Source organism: Pelobates fuscus, chromosome 4 (genome assembly GCF_036172605.1).
Source record: "Pelobates fuscus isolate aPelFus1 chromosome 4, aPelFus1.pri, whole genome shotgun sequence".
NCBI classification, from domain to species: Eukaryota; Metazoa; Chordata; class Amphibia; order Anura; family Pelobatidae; genus Pelobates; species Pelobates fuscus.
In genome coordinates this window covers 276,765,474-276,793,329 of record NC_086320.1, presented here as the reverse complement: position 1 = coordinate 276,793,329, position 27,856 = coordinate 276,765,474, and the positions used below count along the sequence as shown (strand labels likewise).

At 39.7% G+C, this 27,856-nt stretch overlaps 2 protein-coding genes across 2 annotated transcripts; one reads left to right on the top strand and one right to left on the bottom strand.

The window, feature by feature from the left end:
* Positions 1 to 546: 546 nt before the first annotated feature.
* Positions 547 to 14,081, bottom strand: PSMA2 (proteasome 20S subunit alpha 2). Its single transcript, XM_063450655.1, has 8 exons — positions 13,987 to 14,081; positions 7,929 to 8,005; positions 7,618 to 7,750; positions 3,349 to 3,471; positions 2,412 to 2,493; positions 1,246 to 1,319; positions 930 to 987; positions 547 to 845 (listed from the first exon to the last, which is right to left on the bottom strand). The coding sequence occupies exons 1-8, from the start codon at positions 14,025 to 14,027 to the stop codon at positions 729 to 731; spliced, it is 705 nt and encodes a 234-aa protein (XP_063306725.1). The 5' UTR covers positions 14,028 to 14,081; the 3' UTR covers positions 547 to 728.
* A 1,925-nt stretch (positions 14,082 to 16,006) lies between these two features.
* Positions 16,007 to 26,103, top strand: MRPL32 (mitochondrial ribosomal protein L32). Its single transcript, XM_063450654.1, has 3 exons — positions 16,007 to 16,160; positions 19,886 to 20,061; positions 25,513 to 26,103. Exons 1-3 carry the CDS (start codon positions 16,049 to 16,051, stop codon positions 25,762 to 25,764), a joined length of 540 nt encoding a protein of 179 aa, XP_063306724.1. The 5' UTR covers positions 16,007 to 16,048; the 3' UTR covers positions 25,765 to 26,103.
* Positions 26,104 to 27,856: the final 1,753 nt, after the last annotated feature.

The window sequence follows — 27,856 nt, the reverse complement described above, 5'->3', positions numbered from 1 at the left end:
CCATGCTAGTCAGTTACATTAAACCCCGACAAAGTCCTTCTACAAAATGGGTAACATATAGTTAATTTGTTTTTCATATGCTCCCATTGACTTGAGTTTTTTTGTTTTGTTTTTTAATACAAAAACTGGTGGATATCCGGCACAAATTAGTTCCAGGGAATTCATTAATATAGCTGCAACAAAAATCGATATGGATAAACTAGATGGGTAAGGATTAGGTATCAAGGAATATTTATCATGGATTAATAGTTATTTAAGCATGAGATTAATAACCCAGGGGGTGCAGATGAAAAGGACAAGGTTGTGCAAGTTATTATTAGGGCTGCTGTAATAATATAATAAAGAGAGATACAGTAGTAACTGTTAGTAATGGTTAGTAATAGATAGAGGTATAAAGGGGTTTTGGTTAAGATGCCAGGAAAACAAAATTGGAAACACCTATCCAGGACTGCTGACCTTTGAGGACTGAATCACCATATGTTATTCAAAAGAATGAAATATAGCGTAGAGATGCAAGTTACCAAACAAAAAAATAAAGTGACAAAATTCTAATTTGTATTGTTTAATGTGACTCGACCCATGTCATTTTAAAAAGATCTGTCAAACAGGTAGAAATAAGAAAGTATGCAAAAAAAATCTGCAAAGAAAACATTTTGAATCCTTTAGTGGCAGAAAACAAACAAAACAAAAAAAAAAACTACATCAACCGTACTCCACTGTCGGATCACTTATGCTATAGCTGCCAAGTAATCCTTCACTTCAGCAGGAGTAAGCCTTTTAAACCCAGCTTCATTACAAATGCCGACTTCAATATTGTCTTCTGTCATTTGCCCTTCAAAGCTTTCCTGTTAAGATGCAGAAACATGTGTCATTATAAATATTAATATGAACAATACTTTTTTAATCCAGCTGCTGAGTTTGATAAATACCTTGAGTGTTAAGATTGCAGTGTGAATAGCATCCTCGAGCTCCAGATTCTCATTGTATCTAAAAGTAAAATTACAACAACATTAGCTTAGTTTGTACTAAATAGAAATGAAATGATTTACAGTCCCAATATGAGTTTAGCTAACCTAAGAAGAACAAATATTCAAAACCATTTAAAAAATAAAATAAAAAAAATGGTCCGCCATATTCAGCTTTTTTCTCCCCCAAAACACACCACCAAAACCCCAGACAATCATAATTTTGAAGTTACAGCTAAACATGATGTGTTTTAAACTACCTATGAACTATTCTGTGTACCTTTTTTCCAGGAACGTTTTTCCATTTACATAATTTTTTCCCATTGCTGTTGCTTTCCAGGCAAAATAGGCCCCCTTAAGAGAAAAAAAAAATACACCATATTTACAAAAAACAAAAAGCCAAACAATGATTATTAAAAAATCAGTTCTGCACAAAATGTAAGCTGCCCACTATTTCTAAAGCAGTATAAATAAGCAAAGAGCACAACATAATTAAATTTCTTCTGAGATGTTTAAAAGCAGTCACAGAGCGAAATTTGATATGGATAAAAATGGGATAAAATGCTGGCTCTCTCCTAAATTCTATGCACTTACCTAAAATCATGGAAGCATGCTTTTCATGTACTTTTCATTAGCGTCAAAGAGGTGTAAGTTCATCACTTTCCTCACTACCATAAGCATAGAGAGCAATAAAGTAGAATGTGCAATACATAAGTGATCTTCACCATTAAGAGTTTTCAATTATTGTTCCACTCATAGTACTTTATCTTAAAGGACCACTATAGTGCCAGGAAAACACACTCTTTTTCCTGGCACTATAGTTCCCTGAGGGTGCCCCCACCCTCAGGGACCCCATCCCGCCGGGCTGGATGGAGAGGAAGGGGTAAAACTTACCTCTTTCTCCAGCACCGGGCGGGGAGCTCTCTTCCTCCTCTCTCCGCCTGAATGCTCATGCGCGGCAAGAGCCACGCGCGCGCATTCAGCCAGTCTCATAGGAAAGCATTTACAATGCTTTTCTATGGACGCTGGCGTCTTCTCACTGTGATTTTCACAGTGAGAAGCACGCAAGCGCCTCTAGCGGCTGTCAATGAGACAGCCACTAGAGGCTGGATTAACCCAAATATAAACATAGCAGTTTCTCTGAAACTGCTATGTTTATAGAAAAAAGGGTTAACCCTAGCTGGACCAGGCACCCAGACCACTTCATTAAGCTGAAGTGGGGTCTGGGTGCCTATAGTGGTCCTTTAATATTTATAACTATCTGCCCACAATTCTAGTTTTCATAATGTAATTTATTTTGATGACCATGCACTGCAGTGTTGGTCATGTAATTGTAGAGTGATATATTCATAGAGACCATTTTCAAATATGTAAATGCAACTTAGAACGCATTGCAACAATAAAAATCATTAAAGCGCAAAACGAAAAGCACACAATCTTACTTACAGATGGATCAGACTGAAACAAATATGGCCGTCCTTCATCCCAGCCTGCGATTAATAATGAGACTCCAAATGGACGCACACCACTGAGGAAACAAACAGACCAGCTCATTTAACAAGGAATTAATTCACTTTTGCAAAAACAAATGTAACTAGCTCAGGGCATGTTCTTAAAGACATCATTCAAAAGATTCTGCAAGTAGTAAAACAAAAAAAATTCAATCTAAAGATGAAAATACAGAGTTGATTTTAACAAGTATACAGAAGGAGAAAAAAAAGCAACACTTAAGAAATGTACTTTCTCACTAGTGAGAATCTTAAGGCTGCTCAGATACTTTAAATATAATTTATACTACCAGCAGCCAAAAAAGGTGGACTTGTGGACTGAAATTCTATTATACTTTTTGTCATTTGTATATTAAAGTAAATCCGTTATGACAAGTTCAGGAGCAGATAACAGCTGCTAAACAAGTAAATACAAAACTCGTCATAAATATAATATTTTGATAGACTTTGCTTTATGAGCGGTTATATTAATACTCTATTCAACTCCAGCATGACAGCTTTGCCATAACAGAGAGAATCTGGTGCATCCACCCAATGTAAAGCGCTACGGAATTTGTTGGCGCTATATAAATATAATCATATTGTCTCTCAGCCCTCAGACATTTCTCAGAGAAGGGCAGTCCAAGAATACCTTACAATACTTTTCTATCTGCACAGCATAGAAAACTGGGGAGTCAATATGAGCATTTGTACTTTCCCAGAGGTTAGCACTTATATTATATGCACACACAGATATTTATTGGAGGTTATGTGCTGTATGCATTTTCTTTAATTTTTCCGTAATTATATGTGTTACCCAGATCAGCAGCATATCCTGGTGTCTGCAATATCAAACATCACTTCCTTATATAAAATATCAAAGTAATAAGATTTACCCAGACTGTGTGTATTCCTGCATAACGGAGGCTACTCGCTGTACTAATTGTGCTGTTGGAATGGGCTCTTGGTACACAAGGTAATATTGCTGGGCTAGTTTCCGGGCTCTTCGAACAAGAACTCTGTAGCGGGAAGGAAAAAAAAAAAAAAGGAATCAGATAGAGTTAAAAAAAATAAAAAAAAGAAGTTACGCTTGATTTAAATAAATCACCATGAAAAAATTACACATTTACAACATACTCAAATATGTATAATACTACTTTTACATTGGCTAAAATGTCCAAGCTGGTGTTGTCAGCACTTTTTTTAAATCTATCAACAGAAAGACTGCAAAAAGAAAAGACACACTTGGGATTTGCAGCACTTCATGGCGATATGCAGTTTAGCTATCAGTCTTTTTTACTAAACACAGTACAGCACTCAGTAAACTGAACAGACAGAATCTTCATTCACAAAAAGCTCCATTTCCAGTTAAAGGGTTATTCCAAGCACCATGACCACTTCATTGTTTTAAAGAGATTATGGAGTAGGGACCTTGTTGACGCAGCCTTTCAGCATAAAACACTGAGATATCCTATATATTGTCACCAGTGATTTAACTCCACAGATTTCTGTTCTGGCCAGTGTCAATTCTTTCAGCAAATAATGACTGCTGGGATCACCCTCCAGCTTTTACTGCTGTGCAGAAGCCACATGGGAGTCAATCAGCATGTCAGGAGGCTCATTGCGCAGTGGGACTCCGGTAAGAGGCAGACCATTGCAAAACAGTTTACCTATTACTGAGGAACAGCACCAAGGTACACCCAGCATCATAACCACTGCACGGAGTATGATGCTTGGAGTAACACGTTAAGAGCAGCTGACATAACACTACTATTAACTTGCACCAGTAACTTCATTCATTGTTTTCATGAGTAAAACCACGTGCCCTAAAAGAATAACTGTATTAAATTAAGAATTTCATGGAAGTTAAAACTGAAGACATCCTGGTTAAGAACAATGGAGACACTCAGATATGGCACAAGGGATACAAAGATAAATATAAATAAAGGCAAATGGCTATGGGGAGGGGTTATAATAATTAAAGGGGGTCTGTCATTTATTTTCTAATTTACACTATTTTACCGAAAACATAAATTAATCTTTTTTCATGAGATGCTAACAAACCAGTTCAGAAAAGGGAAGGACAGGGAAAACATTGCAAAATGTAGAGTAGAAGTAGAAAACATTTAATTTTAATTTAAATGTTTAATTTCTGCACTTCTCTATGCTGACTTCCAGGTGCAAAGCATCAAGTTTATAACAAAGAATAACAAGGATGGATGCCCCAAGTTACAAGATAAAGAGGTATGTACTTTTAGATTACCGTATATACTCGAGTATAAGCCGACCCGAATATAAGCCGAGGCCCCTAATTTTTCCCCAAAAAACTGGGAAAACTTATTGACTCGAGTATAAGACTAGGGTGGGAAATGCAGCAGCTACTGGTAAATTTCTAAATAAAATTAGATCCTAAAAAAAATATATTAATTGAATATTTATTTACAGTGTGTGTATAATGAATGCAGTGTGTGCGTATGAGTGCAGCGTGTGCGTATGAGTGCAGCGTGTGCGTATGAGTGCAGCGTGTGCGTATGAGTGCAGCGTGTGCGTATGAGTGCAGCGTGTGCGTATGAGTGCAGCGTGTGTGTGTATGAGTGCAGCGTGTGTGTGTATGAGTGCAGCGTGTGTGTGTATGAGTGCAGCGTGTGTGTGTATGAGTGCAGCGTGTGTGTGTATGAGTGCAGCGTGTGTATGAGTGCAGTGTGTGTGTGTATGAATGCAGTGTGTGTGTGTGAGTGCAGTGTGTGTATGAATGCAGTGTATGAATGCAGTGTGTGCAGGGCCGGTGCAAGGATATTTGCCCCCCCCCCATATGTCCTGACCTCCCCTCCTCCTCCCTCAGTGGTCCTTACCTCCCCACCCCCGTGTTCCTTCACCCCCCTCCCCCAGTGGTCCTGACTCACCCCTCCCCTAGTGGTCCTTACTTCCCCCTCCCCTAGTGGTCCTTACCCCCCCTCTCCCTCCCATAGTGGTCCTTATCCCCCTCCCTCCCATAGTGGTCCTTATCCCCCCCCTCCCTTCCTCCCATAGTGGTCCTTATCCCCCCCTCCCTCCCATAGTGTTCCTTTTCTCCCCCCCTCCCTCCCATAGTGGTCCTTATCCCACCCCCTCCCTCCGATAGTGGTCCTTATCCCCCCCTCCCTTCCATAGTGGTCCTTATCCCCCCCTTCCCTCCCATAGTGGTCCTTATCCCCCCCTCCCTTCCATAGTGGTCCTTATCCCCCCCTTCCCTCCCATAGTGGTCCTTATCTCCCCCCTCCCTCCCATAGTGGTCCTTATCCCCCCCCTCCCTCCCATAGTGGTCCTTATCCCCCCCCTCCCTCCCATAGCGGTCCTTATACCCCCCTCCCTCCCATAGCGGTCCTTATCCCCCCCCTCCCTCCCATAGCGGTCCTTATACCCCCCTCCCTCCCATAGTGGTCCTTATCCCACCCCCTCCCTCCAATAGTGGTCCTTATCCCCCCCCCTCCCTCCCATAGCGGTCCTTATACCCCCCCTCCCTCCCATAGTGGTCCTTATCCCACCCCCTCCCTCCCATAGTGGTCCTTATACCCCCCCCCCCTCCCACAGTGGTCCTTATACCCCCTTTTTTTTTTTTTATTATTATTATTATTTTTTTATTATTATTTCTTATTTATTTTTTTTTCGTCCCCCCTCCCTGCTTGATACATGGCAGGGAGGGGGGCTCTCCTTCCCTGGTGGTCCAGTGGCAGTTCAGTGGGGGGGAGAGGGGTGCTGGCAGAGCTGTACTTACCTGTTCTGCAGCTCCTGTCAGCTCTCTCCTCCTCTGCGCCGTCCGTGCAGCTCCTTCTATCAGCTCACACTGTAAGTCTCGCGAGAGCCGCGGCTCTCGCGAGACTTACACTGGGAGCTGACCGAGGTGCTGAACGGACGGCGCGGAGGAGGAGAGAGCTGACAGGAGCTGCAGAACAGGTAAGTACAGCTCTGCCAGCACCCCTCTCCCCCGGTCTGTATTATGGCAATGCAAATTGCCATAATACAGACCTTGACTCGAGTATAAGCCGAGTTGGGGTTTTTCAGCCCAAAAAATGGGCTGAAAAACTCGGCTTATACTCGAGTATATACGGTATATTATATTTTTCACACCTCACCAATTCAATACTTGTTAAAGGGCTACTCCAAGCATCATAACTACTACAGTTTACTGTAGTGGTTATGATGGGAGGAGTACCCTGGCCCTATTACCCGCATTCCGCCAGGAGCAGAGTTTTCTAATGGTCAATGACGTGCACCTGGTTTCTGCAGAGCTGCAGAAACCTAGTGCAGATTCCGTAGGCCATTCATTGGTTGAGTGTCAACTGTGCATTCAGAAATGTATGTACAGAATTAACATTACCCAGCCTGGAACACTTGTTCAGGGCAGATTGATGATGTCCAAATAACACAGCTTTAAGTGGAGTTACAACTCTGGCAGCAAAGTGGTTAAACCTCGTATGGGCCCTGTTTCATAGTGAAATGCTGCACATACAGACTCCAGCAACCATGACAACTTCAAATCACTAATGTTGCTGTAGTACTTGAGGGTAGCCCTTTCAATATAGGATTGAAAAAATAAAATGTTAAAAAGCCTGGAAAGTGACAGATCGCCTTTAAAGGACCACTCTAGCATTAGTAATAAACATGTATACCTAATGCTAATGTTCTACTGTCTACTTAGATTCAGGCCCCGACAAGAATAATTTTTTTTTTTACTCACTTTATTTCACAAAGGCATACCAATCTACTCGCAGCTGCTCCTCCTCCACTGACTGAGAATCAAAACTGAAGCATTGAGGGGGCAAAGCAATTATGCGGCAGTCGGCACTCTGCAAATTAGCATCTCCTCATTGAGATTAATTGCCTCTCTCTGCCCCAGAAGCACTACAATAAGCGATAGTGGTTCTGGTGCCTACAATGTCCCTTCAATATACAACGGGCACATGATAAGTAAAAATACATAAACACAACTAAGGCAGTGCCACTTGATTTCTTTAAACACTTCCTCTTGAAAGTGGACATGGAGCCACGGTACAAGCATATAATACTAAGCAATTATACATGAATGTTTACATCACATAACATTGAAGCTATTCTCCCACTTGAGCTGTCAGTAGAGTGCATTAAAAACTTCAATAGCAAAGAAATCCATCATGCATGAAAATCACCTGTAGTCCGGTCCCATGCCACTGTAGACCATGCCTATGTGTTTGGTAATTGGTTCCACTTTATGTACACTTTGCTCATCGTACAAGATTGATTTCTGTTTTTTTTCAGTTGCCAAAACCACACCGTTTGACGCTGAAAGGCAAAATTCACATTATATCAGATTTTAACAAGCAGGACAAAAATATGGCTTGTTATTCATCTATTGTACAAGGCTCTATTTCATGTAAAACAAATACTAAACTGAAAATGATTTATTAACTAGACAGTCGATGTTTGTAACAACAGTCACTGAAGCTGTACGGATAGATACCTTTTATTCCAACTGAAGGAGCACCAGCAGCGACTGCAGCCAAAGCATACTCAATCTGAACAAGTTTGCCTGACGGACTAGGTAGAAATAGGAAATACAAAATTAAAGAGAAGGTTATTCAAACTGCAAAATGTGCATGTTTACCTAGCTATGAGGTGTTTACACAATATCTTTACTCTGGTAAGTTAAGAAATCCTAGAAATATAAATTTGTCTAGAAACAAGATCTGTTTTGAATGTCTGTGCTTTTTTTGGACATTCCACACTGATATAATCTTGGAACCGCTCAAATGCAAAGGCTTGGTGAAAGAAAAGTTAGCACCCAAGTTTCTGTATTTTGTGAAAACAGAAGCAGTCCTAATAGTAGGATTCACATATACAAAGTAAATTACCGGTACTGGTTTTTAAAACTAGTTTCCTACATATCTTAATAACTAAGGGATGTTTTGCTCAGCTATGAAACAGTGCCGCTATCATTTTCTTTCTTGCATGTGAAAATAAATATTCTATACAAATGCAGGGCATGCACCTTTTGTAGTATCACACATTGCTCACTGTTCTTACAATTATAACAAATACATGTGTAGGTCTATCATACTGTAAAGGCTATATGTAGTGACCATGTTTTTTTTTTTTTAAACAACTCATAAAGAACAGCATTTTAAAATGAACCCGTCATGACAGCTCTAAAATCAGTAAATGTCGTTCATACTTAACTCCTCTCTATTGTGTTAGTGCCCCCATAAAAGAGTGATCCTGCTCCTTCCAGCCTTCCAACACACTTACTTTATGAACTCTGCCTGGGAACACTTCCGCAACCAGGGCACACCATCCCATGGTTTAGAAAAGTTGACTGCATTGCCAGTGCATTGGTATCATAAAGGGAGAGTGATTCTTCTAGAAAGTGTGAGAACCACTTGCTAGAGGCGTAATCAAGGCCTATGTATATAATCCTCAAAATGTGTGCAAAGTATTTAAAAATAAGGTATGCATTATTAATATTTCTGTTAAAGGGACACCAAGTACAAAAATCACTGCATCGTATTATCCCAGCACAATGATCTATATCAATCAGAGTTCTATTAATAGCTCTGACAGACAGACAGCTACTGGAAGTGCTTCTTTGTGAAGACTTTCAATAAGCCTTCACATTCAGCATTGCCAAACACTTAGAATGCTTCTATATAGCAGGCAGCCAAATGGCTGAGCACATAATTTGCCCCAGATCAGCCATAGGCCCCATTGCTCCTCTATGAGGAGCATTAGACTTGCCCACCATCATCCATCAGCATGATATCAGAAGTGCAGCAGCTGCTACACCAAGACAATAATGGCAATAAATTAAAAAGGGTTTTAACTACAGGTGGGCCCAGCAATCTGAAGAAGAGGAATATTAAAGGAACACTATTGTGTTAGGAATACAGACATGTACACTATAGTTTTGGAATAGTTGTTTCGCTCTGTGAAGTTTAAAGGTGATTAAACGTATCTTTTCTCTCTCCCCGGTCTCACCTCCATAGTTGACAACAGAAAAGCACTGGGAGGTAATTGGCATGCGCAGGAAAACGCTGTGCCAATCAGCATCTCCTCATAGAGATGCATTAAATCAATGCATCTCTCTAGGGAACGTTCAGCACTGAACTAGGAAGTACCTTTAGCAGCCGTCTGAGCGACTGCCACTAAAGGTAGTTCTGAAAAGGCAGCATTGATATTGAAAAGCCTGCAATGACATGCTTTAGACACCAGAAACACTACATTAAGCTGTAGTGGTTCTGGTGGCTATAGTGTCCCTTTAACAATAAACTATATATATTTACAACAGAGTATTCCTTTAACCCCTTAAGGACCAAACTTCTGGAACAAAAGGGAATCATGACATGTCACACATGTCATGTGTCCTTAATGGGTTGAAGCGAACCGGTCACGTTGAGTTTGCATCATTGTATAACACATACACAAATTTATACCTCACTTGCAAGAAAAAAAAAAATATATATTCAGTTTATTTTAGAGCTGTTAAATCGTATTTATCCTGTCTTTATTGTTCTGACATCCATAAGTGTTGCCACATTCAGCCCCGCTATGCTATCCCGCACTTAATATGATTGACCTTACTTGGGAACACTCACCCAGGGCCATCTTCAAAGTGCATCTGCCTCACAACATAGTGACAGATGTTGACATATTCCTCCAGCAAGTACAACGTGCATTTGTTGGGAGAATATTTGTGCTGGAGAGCAGGAGAACTGCTTGTAGGAGGGTTTTCCTTCTGCCATCTTAATTTAGTGTTTCACGGCTATTCAGCAGAAGTACCGTTTAAGGCATGGGGGAAAAAAAAATAGAACCTAAGAACTTCTATCCAGGATAATAAGACTTTACAGCCCTAGGAAAAAAAATTGAGTCTGCTACTCCCTCATGTATCCCACATCTACCTTCAGACTATTTCCATTCTTTCACATTTTTTGCTCTGACAATCTCTCTTCCTTATATCTCAAAACTTCTTCCTTTTTCCCCCCCATGACTTGCTATCCAATTTACACTGTACGTTTGTTTTCAACTTTCTGCCCCTTTCCTTCTATTCCTCTGCCATTCTTTTGTCCCTTCTGTAATTTTCATGCTAACATTGCCCACTCTGCCTCTATGTGTGGGATAAAAGCTGCAGGTAAGTTCCTGCTTAAAGGGATTCTATAAGTAATATTCCTTACACTAGTTTCCCCTGCCCCCTCCCGACGCTGGATGTCCTCATGCAGCATCAGTCGCCTAGCAAGTGGGAAGTGCCTCTAGTAGCAGTCTCATTGACAGCCACTAGAGACAGTCTTAGTCCTACATTGCAGTTTCTCAAAAAATGAGATGAAGTGGTCTAGGTGCCTATAATGAACCTTTAACTGGTGATCCAGTTTCTTTCCATTTAACCCTCACTAACTATTATCATCCATGGTGGTCCGTTGGGCAGGGATTGTGGTCTGCACCTCTCGTAGGTGCAGAATTCTTGCACTGTTTCCAGTCTGGAGTGAATGACTTTGGGTGTTGCTCAGCTGCAGTGTTACGATTCACTGAAAAACAGTGGACCACAAGGGAGCTAACAATGATCTGCAATTGCCTGCGTTACACCCCATATGCTCCCTTGCTATACTGAGAGAGTGCTGGACCAAGCAGGGGAAGTTTTTGATCTACCTACCAACCTTCAGAAAGCAGGATGTCCCCTCCACGTACCCTTAATACAGCTTTGTATTCTTAGCACTATAGTATGCTTTCAACAACGCAGATGAAAACATTGCAATTTTATAGAAACCGCAATGTTTTATTTGCAGTGTTAATATTGCCTCTAGTGGCTGTCTACCAGACAGCCACTAGAGGTGCTCTCTGCTCTTTCACAAAGTTTAATTCCATGAAACGAGAAAAACTAATATGCGCACGACACTCGCTGCACATGCACATTAGGTTCCCCCTTGCAATGACATTGGAGGAGGCGTAGACAGAGTCAGTCGTGGGACCTCGGCTCTAGAATTAGGTGAGTGTTTGAAGGGTTATTTAACCCGTGTAGGGTGCAGAGAACCACTATTGTGTTAGGAATACAAAACTGTATTACTAACACTATAGTGTTCCTTTAGGATCATTCCAGGCACCACAATTTAATTTCATTGAAATTGTTAGGGTGCCAGACTTCTTACCTTAAAAAGAGTTTAAGAATTTACAAATGTTTTAAATCCAAAGTTGTCAAGAAAGCGACAGTCCGCTTTTCCCCCTGGTTTCCAGCTACATCTAAGGTTTCAATGAGGAAGCGGAGGACTGAGTCCTGCTCATAGGCTCTCAGCCCATCACTAGCTTTACATTCACAAAAGTGTGAGAAATGTGTATACTCTTTCACCCACTGTGTAGCACTGGCCCTAGAAGCACCTCTAGCTGCCAACTGAGAAGTGGCCAGTGGTAGTATCCCTAGACTGTAATGTAAACACTGCATTTTCTCTGAAAACAGTGTTTACAGCAAAAAGCCTGAAGGGAATAATTATACTCACCAGAACAAATGCAATAAGCTGTAATTGTTCTGGTGACTATAGTGTCCGTTTAACTACCTATTCTCCTTTATTAGGTTCTGGCACAATGAGCAAGCTATTCATTATAGCTAAAGCTATTTTAAAGGAAGAACAAGATCCGCCTGTAGAATGGTTCTACCGCTCATCCATTACTCAATTGTTGTCATATACATTTGAGCCAACAAATAACTGACATAAGAAAATTATTTGATTTGAATTATACATGCATAATGCAAAGATAATTATATTGTACTTTCATTTAAAGTTTTAAAGAGTTAAAAAAAATCAAATCAAAATAAGGGCTAATGGCTACTATGACTATTTTTTTCAAGACCTGCAATAAGAAAGAGGAACAGACAAAAGAATCAAAAGTGAAAGTGAAACTTTTCAGAGTAACGATGTAGGCCTAAAGATATAAAAAAAAATTAAATCCAGTTTAATCATGCAATCCTTTATCTTCAAATGTTAAAATTACACAAATATGATTTTTTTTACCTATGTTCATTTATCTACAAATGTTAAAATAACACAAAGTGCTTTAAACCTATGTGGTTTAATGTGATGGATAGATGTCTAACTTACAAAAGTGCAACATCATACTTCCAAGACTAGACAGTAAGCAGGAGCCTGGGAGACCAGTACCTAAAAACCGTGTCAATCGATATATTTTCTATATATTTTGAACCCCTATAAATCCTTAATAAGTTACTGGCACCAATAAATTATCAAGGGTTCATCTGTAAATCTGGGATTTGCAACTGGATTATCCTTTAAGAGAATCCAGAAGCAAGGCTGTGGCTGCAGGCACCTGATTGAATACAAGCAAGTTGACAAACTGTTCCAAAACAGTTTCACAAATTTCTCTGGAAGGTTGCAAGGGCACTCACACCACCATAACAGTGGGCTGCAGTGGTTATGGTTAATGGAGTATACTTTTAAAATCAGCAATGTTTGAGGTAGTAGGACAAAGCAGCATAGTAAAGAATGTTTAAAATTATGCAGAATGGATATTTCTAAGTAATATGAGACTTTAGAACGCAGGGTAAATGTCAAACAGTTCAACTTCTTACCATGGCACCATAAGCACTACAGCCAGCAGTACTGGTTATGGTATCTAAAGTACCATTTTAAGCACCAGGTTCTGGTTCATGGACACGGATTCCACTCCAGACGAGGTGGAATCTGCGTTCCTTAAAGGAATAGCAAAATGGACAGCAGTGAAATCTGCTCGTACACTTCCAAATAGAGGACAACTCACGGAGTGGATATATATATATATATAAATATTTTTTTTTATTATTTTAAATACCATATTAAAAAATATTACTCACTCAACAGAGCTGTGCCGTTTACTAGCATTTCATTATAACAAATACATACAAATAAACAACCCCCTTACTATGATGATGTATGGTGTGCCAGCATCAACCCAACAATGAAGAGCATTACATTTTTAAAAGCCATCAATATCGGCCATCATAGAGGTATTAATGTAAGCTGGTTTGAGCAAGGCCCTCAGCACACTCTTGTTGCAAATACATCTCTGTCGGCGCCCCTATTGTACAGCGCTACGGAGTTTGTTGGCGCTTTATAAATAATAGTAGTAAAGCTGTGGCACACCGACCATTGTGAAGTTAGACTCTGAATGAATGGTGGAGTACCCGGGGGATAGCAGCAGGGTATAGAGGGCTTTGTACACACAGCATGGATCACCCCGTGTGAGAGACTCCATGAATACTGTGATAACACGGAGCCATGGCCGGGCGGTGATCTACATACTATGTGATGGCTGACACTGAGCAATGCTCCCATCCCGCTCTCAGCCCACGTTACGGCGGGCCCGGCATTCACAGCCCACACTGTGCGGTGACTCTGCAAAGTTCCCGGTAGGGGAAGCAGCGCCGTGGCCGGCCTTCCAGGCGGTGTCAGGCCCGCCTCAGACGGACGGCGTGCACAGCGGAGAGTCCCGGCACACAGAGGGCGAGGATGCCAGGCTAACAGAGTGTGCCAGGGCACCGCACATACCTAAATGTGGTCAGAGAGAAACTGTAACCGCGTTCCGCCATCTTCACCAGCGCTCCTCCTCTCTGTCACAGGCACGGCGTGCGTGCGCGATCACGTCATTGCGTTCCTCGCGTAATTGCGTCATTGCGTCACTCGCACTTCCATTGGCGAATCCAACGTGCGCGTCGTGCTCGGCGAAAGGGCTGCCGGGAATTGTAGTACGGATTGATATGCCTATGGTAATAGACTACAATACAGTATTATTATTACAGCACAGCCGCTACTGAGCTTTTCGCGAACTCTCTGTGTTATAGCCAGGCATATTACAAGTATACAAGGCGTGTATCACTATCAAGACAATGACAGCACTGAAATAGCCATATTAATGAATTATGCCAGCAACTAATCCTGACTTACAGTCCGAATAAATCGCTGTTACCGGTTAAGGATACTGATAACCGATTAATGATACTGATTACCGATTAAGGATACTGATTGCCGATTAATGATACTGATAACCGATTAATGATACTGATTACCGATTAATGATACTGATAACCGAGTAATGATACTGATTGCCGATTAATGATACTGATAACCGATCAATGATACTGATAACCGAGTAATGATACTGATTGCCGATTAATGATACTGATAACCGATTAAGGATACTGATTACCGATTAAGGATACTGATTGCCGATTAATGATACTGATAACCGATTAATAACCGATTAATGATACTGATTACCGATTAATGATACTGATTGCCGATTAATGATACTGATTGCCGATTAATGATACTGATAACCGATTAATGATACTGATTGACGATTAATGATACTGATTACCGATCAATGGTACTGATTGCCGATTAATGATACTGATAACCGATTAATGATACTGATTACCGATTAATGGTACTGATTGCCGATTAATGATACTGATAACCGATTAATGATACTGATTGCCGATTAATGATACTGATAACCGATTAATGATACTGATTACCGATCAATGATACTGATTGGCGATTAATGATACTGATAACCGATTAATAACCGATTAATGATACTGATTACCGATTAATGATACTGATTGCCGATTAATGATACTGATTGCCGATTAATGATACTGATAACCGATTAATGATACTGATAACCGATTAATGATACTGATTGCCGATTAATGATACTGATTACCGATCAATGGTACTGATTGCCGATTAATGATACTGATAACCGATTAATGATACTGATTACCGATCAATGGTACTGATTGCCGATTAATGATACTGATAACCGATTAATGATACTGATTGCCGATTAATGATACTGATAACCGATTAATGATACTGATTACCGATCAATGATACTGATTGGCGATTAATGATACTGATAACCGATTAAGGATACTGATTGCCGATTAAGGATACTGATTGCCGATTAATGATACTGATTACCGATTAATGATACTGATAACAGATTAATGATACTGATTGCCGATTAATGATACTGATAACCGATTAATGATACTGATTACCGATCAATGATACTGATTGCCGATTAATGATACTGATAACCGATTAATGACACTGATTGTTTGAGAGGCGTGGCCAACATGTTAGATTACCCCAGCTATAATAGAACTACAACATCCGGGGTACTGTGCCATTCTTACGGCTGGCAAGGCATTATGGGAGTTGTAGTTATATAATGATTGAGGATTAAGATGTGGGATCTGGAAGTTATATATGTTATATATGTATTAAAGCCATGTTTGTAAAAGTGAACTAGTCTGCTTCTCATTCTGATTATTATTTTTTTGTTATGATATGGCATTTATAATATTTAATAATAGGTCAGTAAAACACATTACTATGGGAGGTTCTACAGTGTCATCGTTTTGCTCATTACAGTGACACAATGGAGAAGAGTTACAATACAAACATCAAAATGCACCTAAAGACTTTCTCAATGTCACTTGGTTGGCGGCGGCCATGTTGTGATTGGCGCACGCTGTGCATCACGTGACATCGAGTGACCTCAGAAGAAGGTGACAGTGTGCCGGGGTGTGAGGGAAACATGGCGCTGCCCGGCGGGTCGATCCGAGGACTCCTCAGTTCTGTGCTGCGGGGCTGTCTGAATGCCGAGCAGAGCGTGCTGAGAGCTCTAGGGCTGCAGCCCATGTCACCGGGTGAGAGGGCACATCCCATTGTAGGGGCTAGTTAGTGCACTATGTATGGAGCCCATGGCCTGGGGTAATAACATTATCACTGAACGGAACAATCCACACTGACATGGAGAAATCCAGTGTGCTGGAGCAGGGAGACTGCAGGGGCATGATCAATACACCAAAACTGATTCACTAAGCTAAAGTTGGTTTGGTGACTATGGTGTCCCTTTTATCATCTTACTGCATTTTAATGCCGGTCTTTTTCAAACTTTAAATTCCCAATTAACTAATTTACTAAGCTAAAGGAATGTTATTTCCTTAATATTTGGATACAGATTACCCTAGTATTTGCATATCTTGTAGTCAGAATCTTGCCTTCACAAAACTGGAACATTTACATCATACATATTAAAAGGGGTTCTATATGCCCCTTAAGCAGTATAACTTAATATAGTGCTTCTGTTATAAAGTATTTGGGTGTCACATTTTTGGATAAAATTATCGAACTGGAAGCAAAGCTGAATTAATTTGGCAATTTTGGTCTATGGATATAAATTGACTTTGAATTCTGACTTCAGAAAATAACCCTATTAGAAGAAAGCTAGGGCTGTTCCTTGGATCCGCATAAATGGTCAGTGAGATGATGTATTAGCATGGGGAGAGATTGTACAGGAAAAAAATTGTAAAAGTTAAAAGAAATGGCCATGTTTTCATGGAGATGTTTAGGTGAGCTCACTGTAGCTAGAACAAGCAGAGAGAGACCAATTATTCTAATATGTCCATTTATACAGTAGACCTATTATAATATCTGTATAACTCAGATTGTAAAATCATTTAAGCAGGGTCTTCTTCATTTATAAATATTCCTTTTCTATAATTGTAAAGTGCTGCAGAATGTCTGAAGTCATACGTAGGCTTGGAAACATTTCCCAGAAACTGCCCTATTATAATATGCAGTGCTGCAGAGGCAGCAAATATGCCGCCATTTTGGTGATTGTACTATCTGTATAAATCCACTTGTTAGTGCTATATAAATAAAATATTTGTGTAAGGGCACATGTATTATACAATATAGTTGCATATATATGTGCATATATTTATCTAATACACAAGAACCAGCGCACTCACTTATCCACTAAACAGCAATGTTGACAGATTGTATTAGCTTTTTTAAAAACACCTAATCTAGGCAAAAATAATGGGGGTTTAGTTACATTATATGATCATACATTGCACAAGCCTGCCTCAACGTCAATGTACCCAATTTTTGTCAGGTCATACTCTGACAGCCTAATGTCTGCTCTTATGAGATTAACCCACCTGGGAAAAATTTCATCTGCAGCTCTCTGCAGTACAAGGCTAAATAGGGCCCTGGGATGAGGCATCTGTGAAGGTGAGGACCACAGTGTTCCCTAAACTCCCTCCCCCCCCCCCCCCCCCCCAAAAAAAAAAAATACATTTCATTTTATTTATTTATTTATATATATATAATATTATAAAAAAAAACAGGGGGCTGCACTCCCCTGCATAAATGGGGTGCTGCTGGGAGCCAATTTATACAATACACAAGATCCAGCGCACTCACTTATCCACTTAACAGCAACTTCAATGTTGACAGATTGCATTTGTTTAACAGTGTAGCAAAATTAATTTTGGACTATTACTCTTATTCGTTTCGTGCTCATAGTCCCTGGATCATCTTGTTCTTTCCCCGAACAAATTACCAAATGCCAGACCACCCATTTGTGGAGTGTGCCGCTCGTTAACCCCAATAACCTCTGCTCACACCTCCCCTAACCGCAATAACCTGAACATTCCAAGCAGTCGGCTGGGTGTCCTCCGTTCGTATGTGCGAACACGTGGTGGTGGCCATCTTTAGCCACGAACATAGACAGCGGTATTTGGTCGTCGAGTGCATGGAACTAAAATCGGACACTGAACGGTGCGAACACCGATGGGACTTCCACCCTCAGTTATGTTTGTGGGGATTCAGACGAACAGAGTGGCGTTCGGGGGGAGCAAACTCCCGAACAAGATAAACAGAATGACTGCACGAACAGTTCATGCCTTGTTTATCGCCTATTTGATACTCCCGAAAGAGACCGACCGCACAGCCTAATTTCATGGAACCTTTTTGGGCAGGCACCTCATGTGCGGTCGATCTAAAGTATACCACATGTGGCATTTCGGCTGCGGACCTGAGCGCTTTTTCAGATATATTGGGCGCTCAGACCCAGGCTATCCGGGGATATAGGACTTTAAGGGGGCATCTTGTGGGAAACTGTATGTTTTGGTGTGATTGTTATTATACATGTCCTGGACATGAGAGTTAATAACATTATGTTGTGTATTTTGTCTCAGTCTACTCACAGGTCCAGTGGGGAATGCCCCCTGGAATATGTATCTGGAAACCCCATTGCATGGGGATACTCATAAAAGGCCGTGTGTGGCTCCATTAAAATCAGTTATACCCCCAGAGCTGAGTGTCGTCCAGTTGCTGGGGAGGAGGTGGGAGATTCCTGGAGTTTTTTCCTGTGTTTGGATGTTCCCTTGGAGTATTTTACTTGTTCCTGAGTGTATGTTGGAGAAACTAGCGGAGGAGTGTCCCTGCTAGGACTAGGGCTCCGCTACAAATAGCAACTTCAATCGTTTAATGGATAAGTAAGTGCGCTGGATCTTGTGTATTGTATAAATTGGCCCCTAGCAGCACCCCATTTTTGCATGATTAGGTGAGTGCAGCCCCCTGTTTTTTTTTTTTTTTTTTTTTTTTTTTTTTTTTTTTTTTTATATATATATATATATATATATATATATATATATATATAATATGAAAGACACCAATTCCTTGCACACAGACTCAAAGTATAGAATCCTGGTGCTTGCAGTCCAGGGGAGATTCAAATATCCAAATGATAAGCATGACCAGCACTCACGGTTTTGTTGAAAGTTAAAAGTGAAAGTTTATTCATACATGTTAAAAATGGCAGCTCGACGTTTCAGTCCTTGTCTGGGACTTTTACCAGGTGTTCCTCTCTATATCTCTCACACACACAAACAGTGGGACCTCGGTTTACGAATTTAATGTGTTCCCCCGCACGTTTCTTATTGCGAAACATTTGTAAACCGAAACACGGTTTCCCATAGGAATGCATTAAAAGCCATTGCTTAATCCGTTCTGGAGGTCAGAAAAAAAAAGTCAAAATGAGCTGGCAGGGAAACCAACCCACAATGCAGAACACACAATAAAAGGCATGCACCAAATTGAGAAATGCACCAAAAAATCCCAAAACAACAGCAAACAATTTCCCGAATGGCTCCAAAACTCGATCCAAAAGCCGCTCCAACACCTCCACACTCGACTTCACGTGGTACCCACAGGCTGCAGCATGCAGGGGGCGGTGCTATAAACCTACCAGGTGCAATACATCCTGGGGAAACTTGCTTTGTATTGCGAAAAAAAATTGTAAACCGAGGCATTATTTTCAATAGATTTTTATTTGTAAACCGAAAGTTATATTAACCGAGGTGTTTGTAAACCGAGGTGTGTATGTATATATATATATATATATATATATATATATATATAATATTTTATTTTATCCAAATCTAAAATTTTCCTATTCCTGGTTTACATAATAGATGAAAGGTCATGGACATTTTAGATATTTGAGTCATAAAATATAGTGCTTTGTTTCACATTTAGTAGAAAATGTACTCTTACGTTTTAATTTTCTATTTCATTCCAGCCCTAGCTGTACAAACACCATCATCGCTCCCTGCCGCTGCAATAGATACAGATAATGATGAAAGTGGGCCAAGCTTTCTTGACAGCATATTTTGGATGGCAGCACCAAAAAGCAGAAGAACAATAGAGGTCAACCGGTGCCGACGAAGAAATCCCAATAAACTCATAAAAGAGAAGGTAAATATGTATGTTTTGTTCAGAGTATTAAATGCTAAGTTGGGCTTGTCACATTACTGTTTCAGCTTTATTATAGGGGCACTCAAAGCAACATAAACACGGCAGCTTGATGCAGTGATGGCGCCATCCCTGGTTTAATGCCAAGCCATTTAGAAAAGAGGATTCCCTCATTCAGTGCACTGATAATGTGGAATTACCATTTCTGCGTTTTCATTGTCTGTTTCACTTAATGTGGACGGAGGGTTAGCCCAGTGCTCTCTATTTATGCCTTTCACAGACCAATTTAAAGTGGAACTGTCACCTCAGTTACATGGGCATGTCCAAGCCTTCATGAGAAGTCGAGGAGCATCTGGACACAGAAATACAGAGATAAGTATGTTTTATGCCTTGCTGCACTACTCACCGCATTAAGTGCTTCAAGTGCATTTTTTGGGTGAGAAAAAAATAAAAATAATTTCAGAGAAGAGTTTGCCACTCCAACCATAATGTTCGTTTTTGTTTCCTTTAACCCCTTAACGACGAGTGACGGACGAGGTCCGTCACTCAGGGGAATGCGTTAATGACGAGTGACGGACCTCGTCCGTCACCCGTTAAAATTAACCCCAGATCGCCGCAATCGCGGCGATCATGGGGTTAATGGTGCTCCGGTCTGCCTCTGCATTAGAGGCAGACCGGGAGCACCGGATCCGGCTGCCCCAGTACATGTGCCCGCTCTGACAGCATGTCTGAGCGGGCACTTGTGCTCTCTATACTCACCTCCGCCTCCCTGCACTTCCGGGTTCAGTGTGAAGTGCAGGGAGACGGATCAGTGTTGATCCTGCCCCCTGGAGACAAAAAAATAAAGTGTATTTAAAATCCCCCCCCCCCCCCTTTACCCATTTTAATAAAAAAATAACCCCTTCCCTGCCAATTGATCACTGACTACAGTGATCAATTGGCAGGGATTACATTTTACTATGATCTGTTTTTTTTTTTTTTTAACCCCTGAGGGTTAATTATTATTTTTTTTAACCCTCAGGGGTTAAATTTATTTTATTAATTAATTTAAATATTTTAAAATTATAAATTTAGCAAGCTGGGGAGGGTGGAAGTTAGTGGGGAATTGGGGGATTTAGTATTAGGCTAACTAGGGGTTAATGTTAAAAAAAAGTTTAAAAATAAGCTTTAAATAGTTAAAAAATTAAGTTAAAAAAAAGTTTTAATAACGTTTAAGTAAAAAATTTAAAAAAATAAACACTTTACCCAGTCCAAATAAAAATTAACCCCTTCCCTGCCAGTCGATCACTGCCTACAGTGATCAAAATACAGATCACAGTATTATACTGTGATCTAATTTTTTTTTAACCCCTGACGATTAACTTTTATTTATTTTTTAACCCTCAGGGGTTAAATTTATTTAATTAAATAATTTAAATATTGTATAATTAAATATTTTGCTAGCTGGGGTGGGTGGGAGTTATGGGAAAATGGGGAATTTACGGTTAGTGCTGCTTACTGCTAGTTAGGGGTTAACGTAAAAAAAAAGCTTAGAAAAATGTTAAATCTGTAAAAAAAAGTTTTACGAAAGTTTAGGAGGTTTAAAAAGTTTTAGAAAGTAAAAAAATACATTTAATAACGCTCATTACCACTACACCTGGTACAAGCTAGCGGAAAAATTATCCCACGCTAAGGTTCAAAATTTGCCTTTTGAAATACCCTGGGATGTCTTCTTTAAGAAATGGTATGGCTTTATGGGGTATTTGGTTTATATAGCCTGGTAAAATACTCTAAAATGGGACATGGGCACAGCGTAAAAATGTAAAGTTTGAAAAAAAATGGAATGGCTGTGTCCCAAATGTGCCCCTCCGATGTCCACATATACCTGGCAAAGGTACATACGGGGGTATTTTTGTACTCAGCAGACATAGTTGAGCAACATATGAAGTATTATACAGTGGTAGTACACATAAGGTTTGCAAAATATACTGTGCAAACTCACTTTGTGTGTCAAAAAGGCAGAAAAAACGCTTATTACCACTACACCTGGTACAAGCTAGCGGAAAAATGATCCCACGCTAAGGTTCAAAATATGCCTTTTGAAATACCCTGGGATGTCTTCTTTAAGAAATGGTATGGCTTTATGGGGTATTTGGATTATATAGCCTGGTAAAATACTCTAAAATGGGACATGGGCACAGCGTAAAAATTTAAAGTTTGAAAAAAAAAATGGAATGGCTGTGTCCCAATTGTGCCCCTCTGATGTCCACATATACCTGGCAAAGGTACATACGGGGGTATTTTTGTACTCAGCAGACATAGCTGAGCAACATATGAAGTATTATACAGTGGTAGTACACATATGGTTTGCAAAATATACTGTGCAAACTCACTTTGTGTGTCAAAAAGGCATAAAAAAACGCTTATTACCACTACACCTGGTACACGCTAGCGGAAAAATGATCCCACGCTAAGGTTCAAAATATGCCTTTTGAAATACCCTGCGGTGTCTACTTTAAGAAATGGTAGGCCTTTGTGGGGTAGTTTGAATTTAAAACCTGCGAAGATGCTTGGAAATTGCACATAGGCCCGGCGTCAAAATTCAAAGTTTGGTAAAAACTGATATGGCTTGGTCTCCTATATGGCACTGTAGCTTCACAAAATAGTGCCATAGACATACAATGGGGGTGTCCTTTTACTCAGAAGACTTAGCTGAGCATAATTTGGGGGGTTTGAACTTAGTGGCACACATGAAATATACAAAATGCCCAGCAAAAATGCAATCCGTATGTAAAAAAATGCACAGAATTATTTTTTACCACATACTTTGGCATGTAATGGTAAAAAAATGGGGGCATGTTAAGGCACAATATGCACCTTATGAGATACCCTGGAGTGTCTACTTTTACAAATGGTAGGCCTTTGTGGGGTGTTTTTGAACAGTCAAACTGTTATAATACCCCAAATGGAAGCATAGGCTCATTAAATCCGTCTCTCAAAATTCTACTGTGAATACTGAAAAGGACAGGTCTCCTGTATGGCACTGTAGATTCACGAAATAGTGCCATAGACATACAATGGGGGTGTCCTTTTACTCAGAAGACTTAGCTGAGCATAATTTGGGGGGTTTGAACTTAGTGGCACATATGAAATATACAAAATGCCCAGCAAAAATGCAATCCGTATGTAAAAAATGCACAAAATTATTTTTTACCACATACTTTGGCATGTAATGGTAAAAAAATGGGGGCATGTTAAGGCACAATATGCGCCTTATGAGATACCCTGGAGTGTCTACTTTTACAAATGGTAGGCCTTTGTGAATACTGTGATAGCATAGCAATGGAAGCATAGGCTCATTAAATCCGTCTCTCAAAATTCTACTGTGAATACTGAAAAGGACAGGCCTCCTATATGGCACTGTAGCTTCACGAAATAGTGCCAAAGACATACAATGGGGGTACCGTTGTACTCAGCAGAAGTAACTGAACACATAATAAAACTTTGTACAGGAATAGCACACACGAACTTTACAAAATACACATGAGAAATTCTTTGTTATAAGTTTGTGTGCGAAAACCCCCCAAAAACACAATTTTACTCCAATATTTAGCAGAGGTTGGCGGTAAAATGGCTACGTAGAAAGTGTCAAAACAACCTTAGGTAAATAGCCTGTGGTGTCTACTTTATATAAATATATACTTTTGTGTGGCAATTTTGTTTTCTTTTATGGCTATTAAGCTTACAAGACAAACATACCAAATTCTAAAATCGCTCCACATTAAAAATTTTACTCCTTGTGCTTTGTGACCTGTAACTACCAAAAACTTAAAATCCCAGACACATTATATATTCTGTAAATCAGAACAACTAAATGAATTTATTTTTAATTACTTTCCTTAACCTGCACTAATTAGGCACACATTATTATTGCAAAAACTGTAAAAAAAAATCAAAATTTTTCATTTTTTTCCCATTTTTCTGTATTTGTTTTTATAATAAATAAGCATGTATATATATATATGTTACATCAAATGAAAGCCCTTTCTGTCCTTTAAAAAACGGTATATAATATGCGTCGGTGCAATAAATTAGTCAAATGCAAATTGCAGTTGAACGCAAACAGCAAAAAATGCAATAAATGCCGTTGTCATAAAGTGAAAGACAAGCTTCCGAAGCTCTGTCCTTAAGGAGTTAAATAATTTGCTATCTATGCATCCTTAAACCAAATAATACATTTATGCATTACTTTAAAGGAACACTATAGGGTCAGGAACACAAACATGTATTCCTGACCCTATAGTGTTAAAAACACCATCCAGCCCCCTTCCCCCATGACCCTCTAAATATAGTATAATCTTACTTTTAATCCAGTCTGCTGCTGGCTCTGCCCCTGATCTGCCTGCATGGCTAACATCATCAGAAGTGTTCATCAAAAGCTGATAACAATGCTTTCCCGTAGGATTGGCTGAGACTGTCAAAGAGGCAGATCAGGGGCAGAGCCAGAACAAGCCAAACAAGACCCTGGTCAATCAGCATCTCCCCATAGAGATGCATTGAATCATTCTATCTCCATGAGGAAAGATGTGTGTCTCCATGCATAGTGTGCATTACTTCCACAGGAAGCACCTCTAGTAGCCATCTGAGTGGCCAGTGGAGGTATCCCTAGGCTGTATTGTAAACACTGCATTTTCTCTGAAAATACAGTGTTTACTGCAAAATGCCTGAAGGGAATGATTCTACTCACCAGAACAAATACAATAAGCTGTAGTTGTTCTGGTGACTATTGTGTCCCTTTCAAAGACACCTAAAATACTCGGATTCCTTTTTTTTATTATTTTTAAACAATGTGCTTGATAGTTAAGGGGTTAAACAGACACAAAGCAACATAACCACTATATTAATGGGGCACTACAGTCACTAGAACAAGTACAGTTTAATGTAGTTGTTCTGGTGTGTATAGTATGTCCCTTCAGGCATTTTAATGTAAACACTGCCTTTTCAGAGAGCAGTGTTTACATTAATGCCTAGGAACATCTCTAGTGGCAGTCACTCAGACGATAATTAGATGTGTTTCCTGGGTCAGTGCAGCACACTGTGCAGTGTCCCATCCCCATAGTTTATGTAAAAGGGTTTAGAAGTTGTTTGGCAAAAATCTGTTTTTTTTCACGGGATCCCCCACTCATGCTCCCTTTGGAATAATCTGGTAAGTGGTTAAACAGCCCTGGCCAGTTTGTGGTCTCTTGTGAAAAGCACTAAGACATATGCAGTATGCTGAATGTGCTTCATTTGAATTTACCTAAAGATTACACAATTATATTGGACATTCCATTCCCATGGCATTCTCTCACTTTTGTCAAATACTCACTTTAGTCATCTAGTTGACTAAAGAGAGTATTTAACCTTATTTTTAATGATACTCATGGCATTTTCCTGTGTATTTTTTAACATTTTTTATTCTTTCCATTCCTTCAGGACAATATTGACATGTGCCCAGAATGTGGGCATCTAAAACTAAAACATGTGCTGTGTGGCTTCTGCTATGCAAAAGTCAGCCATGAGACCCTTAAAATCAGAGAGGAGATCAAGGCTAAGGAAGGCGGTCCATTCAACGTATCCACATTAGAAACAGTTGTGCTCTACCAAGGGGATATGCCACGTGCAGAAGATTCAGAGAAAAGGATCATTGAAAGAAATCGCAAACGGCCCTCATGGTTTGCCTACTAATAATATCTTCGCAGCTGTAGCTATACATCCAGTGTAGCTTGAGAATAAACTTAAGCTTTAAAGGGACTGTGGGATTTTTTCAGTATTGTGTTTTTTTTTGTTTAAAAATTTCAAACATCCATGGACATTTTTAAAGTTTGTTTAAAACACATAGGATCCATTTAAAGTTCTAACAAAAGCTTGTTCTTGTAGCAGAGTTTCCGAAACCCGGTCCATGTTCTTATGTGCATTGTGTACAGATTGTGAAAGCAATAAGAATGAAGTCCAAAATTATTTAACATCAAAACATGAGTATGAATAATAAAGAAAATTAATCCATTCGTATCTTGGATAAGTAAATCCTTGTACCTATATATTTTTTTTTTTCTCGATTTGATGTAATATATGTATCACAAAAATATATTTGGGGAAACAGTATCACATATTAAATGTATACTTAAAAGGAACACTCCAAACAGGAGTCCCAGGGTGTTTTCTCACAAATAAAATGAGGCATCTGTATTACACATGATCTATTCTCAAAAAATACCAACAAAGATGGCTTAAAAATACTCCAGAGCAGCATATTCAAAGGAACACTATAGCGTTAGGAATACTCATGTGTATACCTAAAGCTATAGTGCCCTATTGGCCGTCCAGATCCCCGGCCCCAATCTCTATGGAGTAAAATAGGTAGTTTACTTACCTTTTGTCCCATGCAGCATCTGTGTCCGCACTGCTGCTATGTTTCCTTACAGAACAGTAATGTTTTCCCTTGCAGATTAAAAACCGGGAGGGGGCTACATAGCACATTGAGATGAGATGGTCTGGGTACCTATAGTGTCCCTCTAATAATTTTTATTTATATTAATATATCACCTAATCAGTTTAATGTAATTTTGTGCAAATGCAGGTATTCCATTGAATGCTCTGAATCTTTGCAGACAGAGGTTATTGATTATCAGTCTGTCAAAAACAAAAAACAGTGACTGTCCGTTAATAGAGGTCGCTACTAAACAGGATGTTAATAGTCATTCCTATTTACTATTGACTTAAATAAGACTCCACAGGACGGATCTATTTGTTGAGGTGTGCATTAAAAGGATTTTGATTCGGACGTACTGCCAGAAACACATTTTTTGCACTCTCTGTTTACAGTCAAGATTGAAAATGAGCCCATAGTAGGGTTCAAAATTACTCATCATATTCTATGAAGAGATAATTGTTGAAGCAAGTGTGCTAGTATAGTAAAGTTTTAAAATTGTTCAATTAGATAATTTGTCCACTGGCACCTGTCATGCCCTAAACTGCATAGATTGAGCATGTAATTCTAGCTATACATTGTGCTAGCAGTTTTGATCAGGTTTAGATTAGGTCGAGATTTATATTAGGAGAAAAACCTAATTAAAAATAGTTAATTTTCCAGCTGTCATGCCAAGGCATTGGCTGACAAGGGAGAGCAGAAAAGACGTCTCCATCAATAGCAACCTCAGCACATGTGCTGTGGTTGCTATGGAAACTTTAGTCTGTGCTTTTATCACCCGCTAGGGTGTATAGGACCAGAATGACGTGGGTCATACACAAAGAATAACACGCACAAAGCAGCACTGGATAGGAGGAAAAGTGAGTAAATCTATATATTTTACATTGAATAAACCATGCATTTTTGTGATATATGGTGTATTGAATGTATATGGGAGCAATTTCAGGTAAGTAAATTTTTCCATAACAAGTTCACTTTAAATCTGATTTGTGAATTCAGGGCAAAATGAGCAGCCTCAAAATATAGCATCATTACCAAAGAAATTCTGCTTAAAGTCTTCAATTAATGTCAATCCACCTCATCTGCCTGTTTAATGATACAATCCCTGTGTATCTGACCGTGTGGGTGGCATCCATTCGCATGCTGCCTCTGCATTCCTTAGATGTACCATTTCAGAAGCCATGGGTTCTGTTTTATGGATTCACTTCTTTGATATATTGAAACTTACCCTGAGGTTTCCCAATCTTTATCTCCTGAGAGATCTGAATGTTAAACAGCACTAAGAGAACAAGTGTTTACTGCTTCACATAGAAATTATTTTTCTTTTTTTATGAGTGCATCCTATGAGGT

Bases quoted from the DNA above. Each gene is read 5' to 3' on its own strand.
- MRPL32 (XM_063450654.1), top strand. From the start codon at position 16,049: ATGGCGCTGCCCGGCGGGTCGATCCGAGGACTCCTCAGTTCTGTGCTG. The intron at 16,161-19,885 runs GTGAGAGGGCAC...ATTTCATTCCAG, and splicing joins GCTGCAGCCCATGTCACCGG to CCCTAGCTGTACAAACACCA. The intron at 20,062-25,512 runs GTAAATATGTAT...CCATTCCTTCAG, and splicing joins ATAAACTCATAAAAGAGAAG to GACAATATTGACATGTGCCC.
- PSMA2 (XM_063450655.1), bottom strand. From the start codon at position 14,027: ATGGCGGAACGCGGTTACAGTTTCTCTCTGACCACATTTAG. The intron at 2,494-3,348 runs GTAAATCTTATT...TTGTTTCCTCAG, and splicing joins CAGGAATACACACAGTCTGG to TGGTGTGCGTCCATTTGGAG. The intron at 846-929 runs GTATTTATCAAA...GCATCTTAACAG, and splicing joins CTGCAATCTTAACACTCAAG to GAAAGCTTTGAAGGGCAAAT.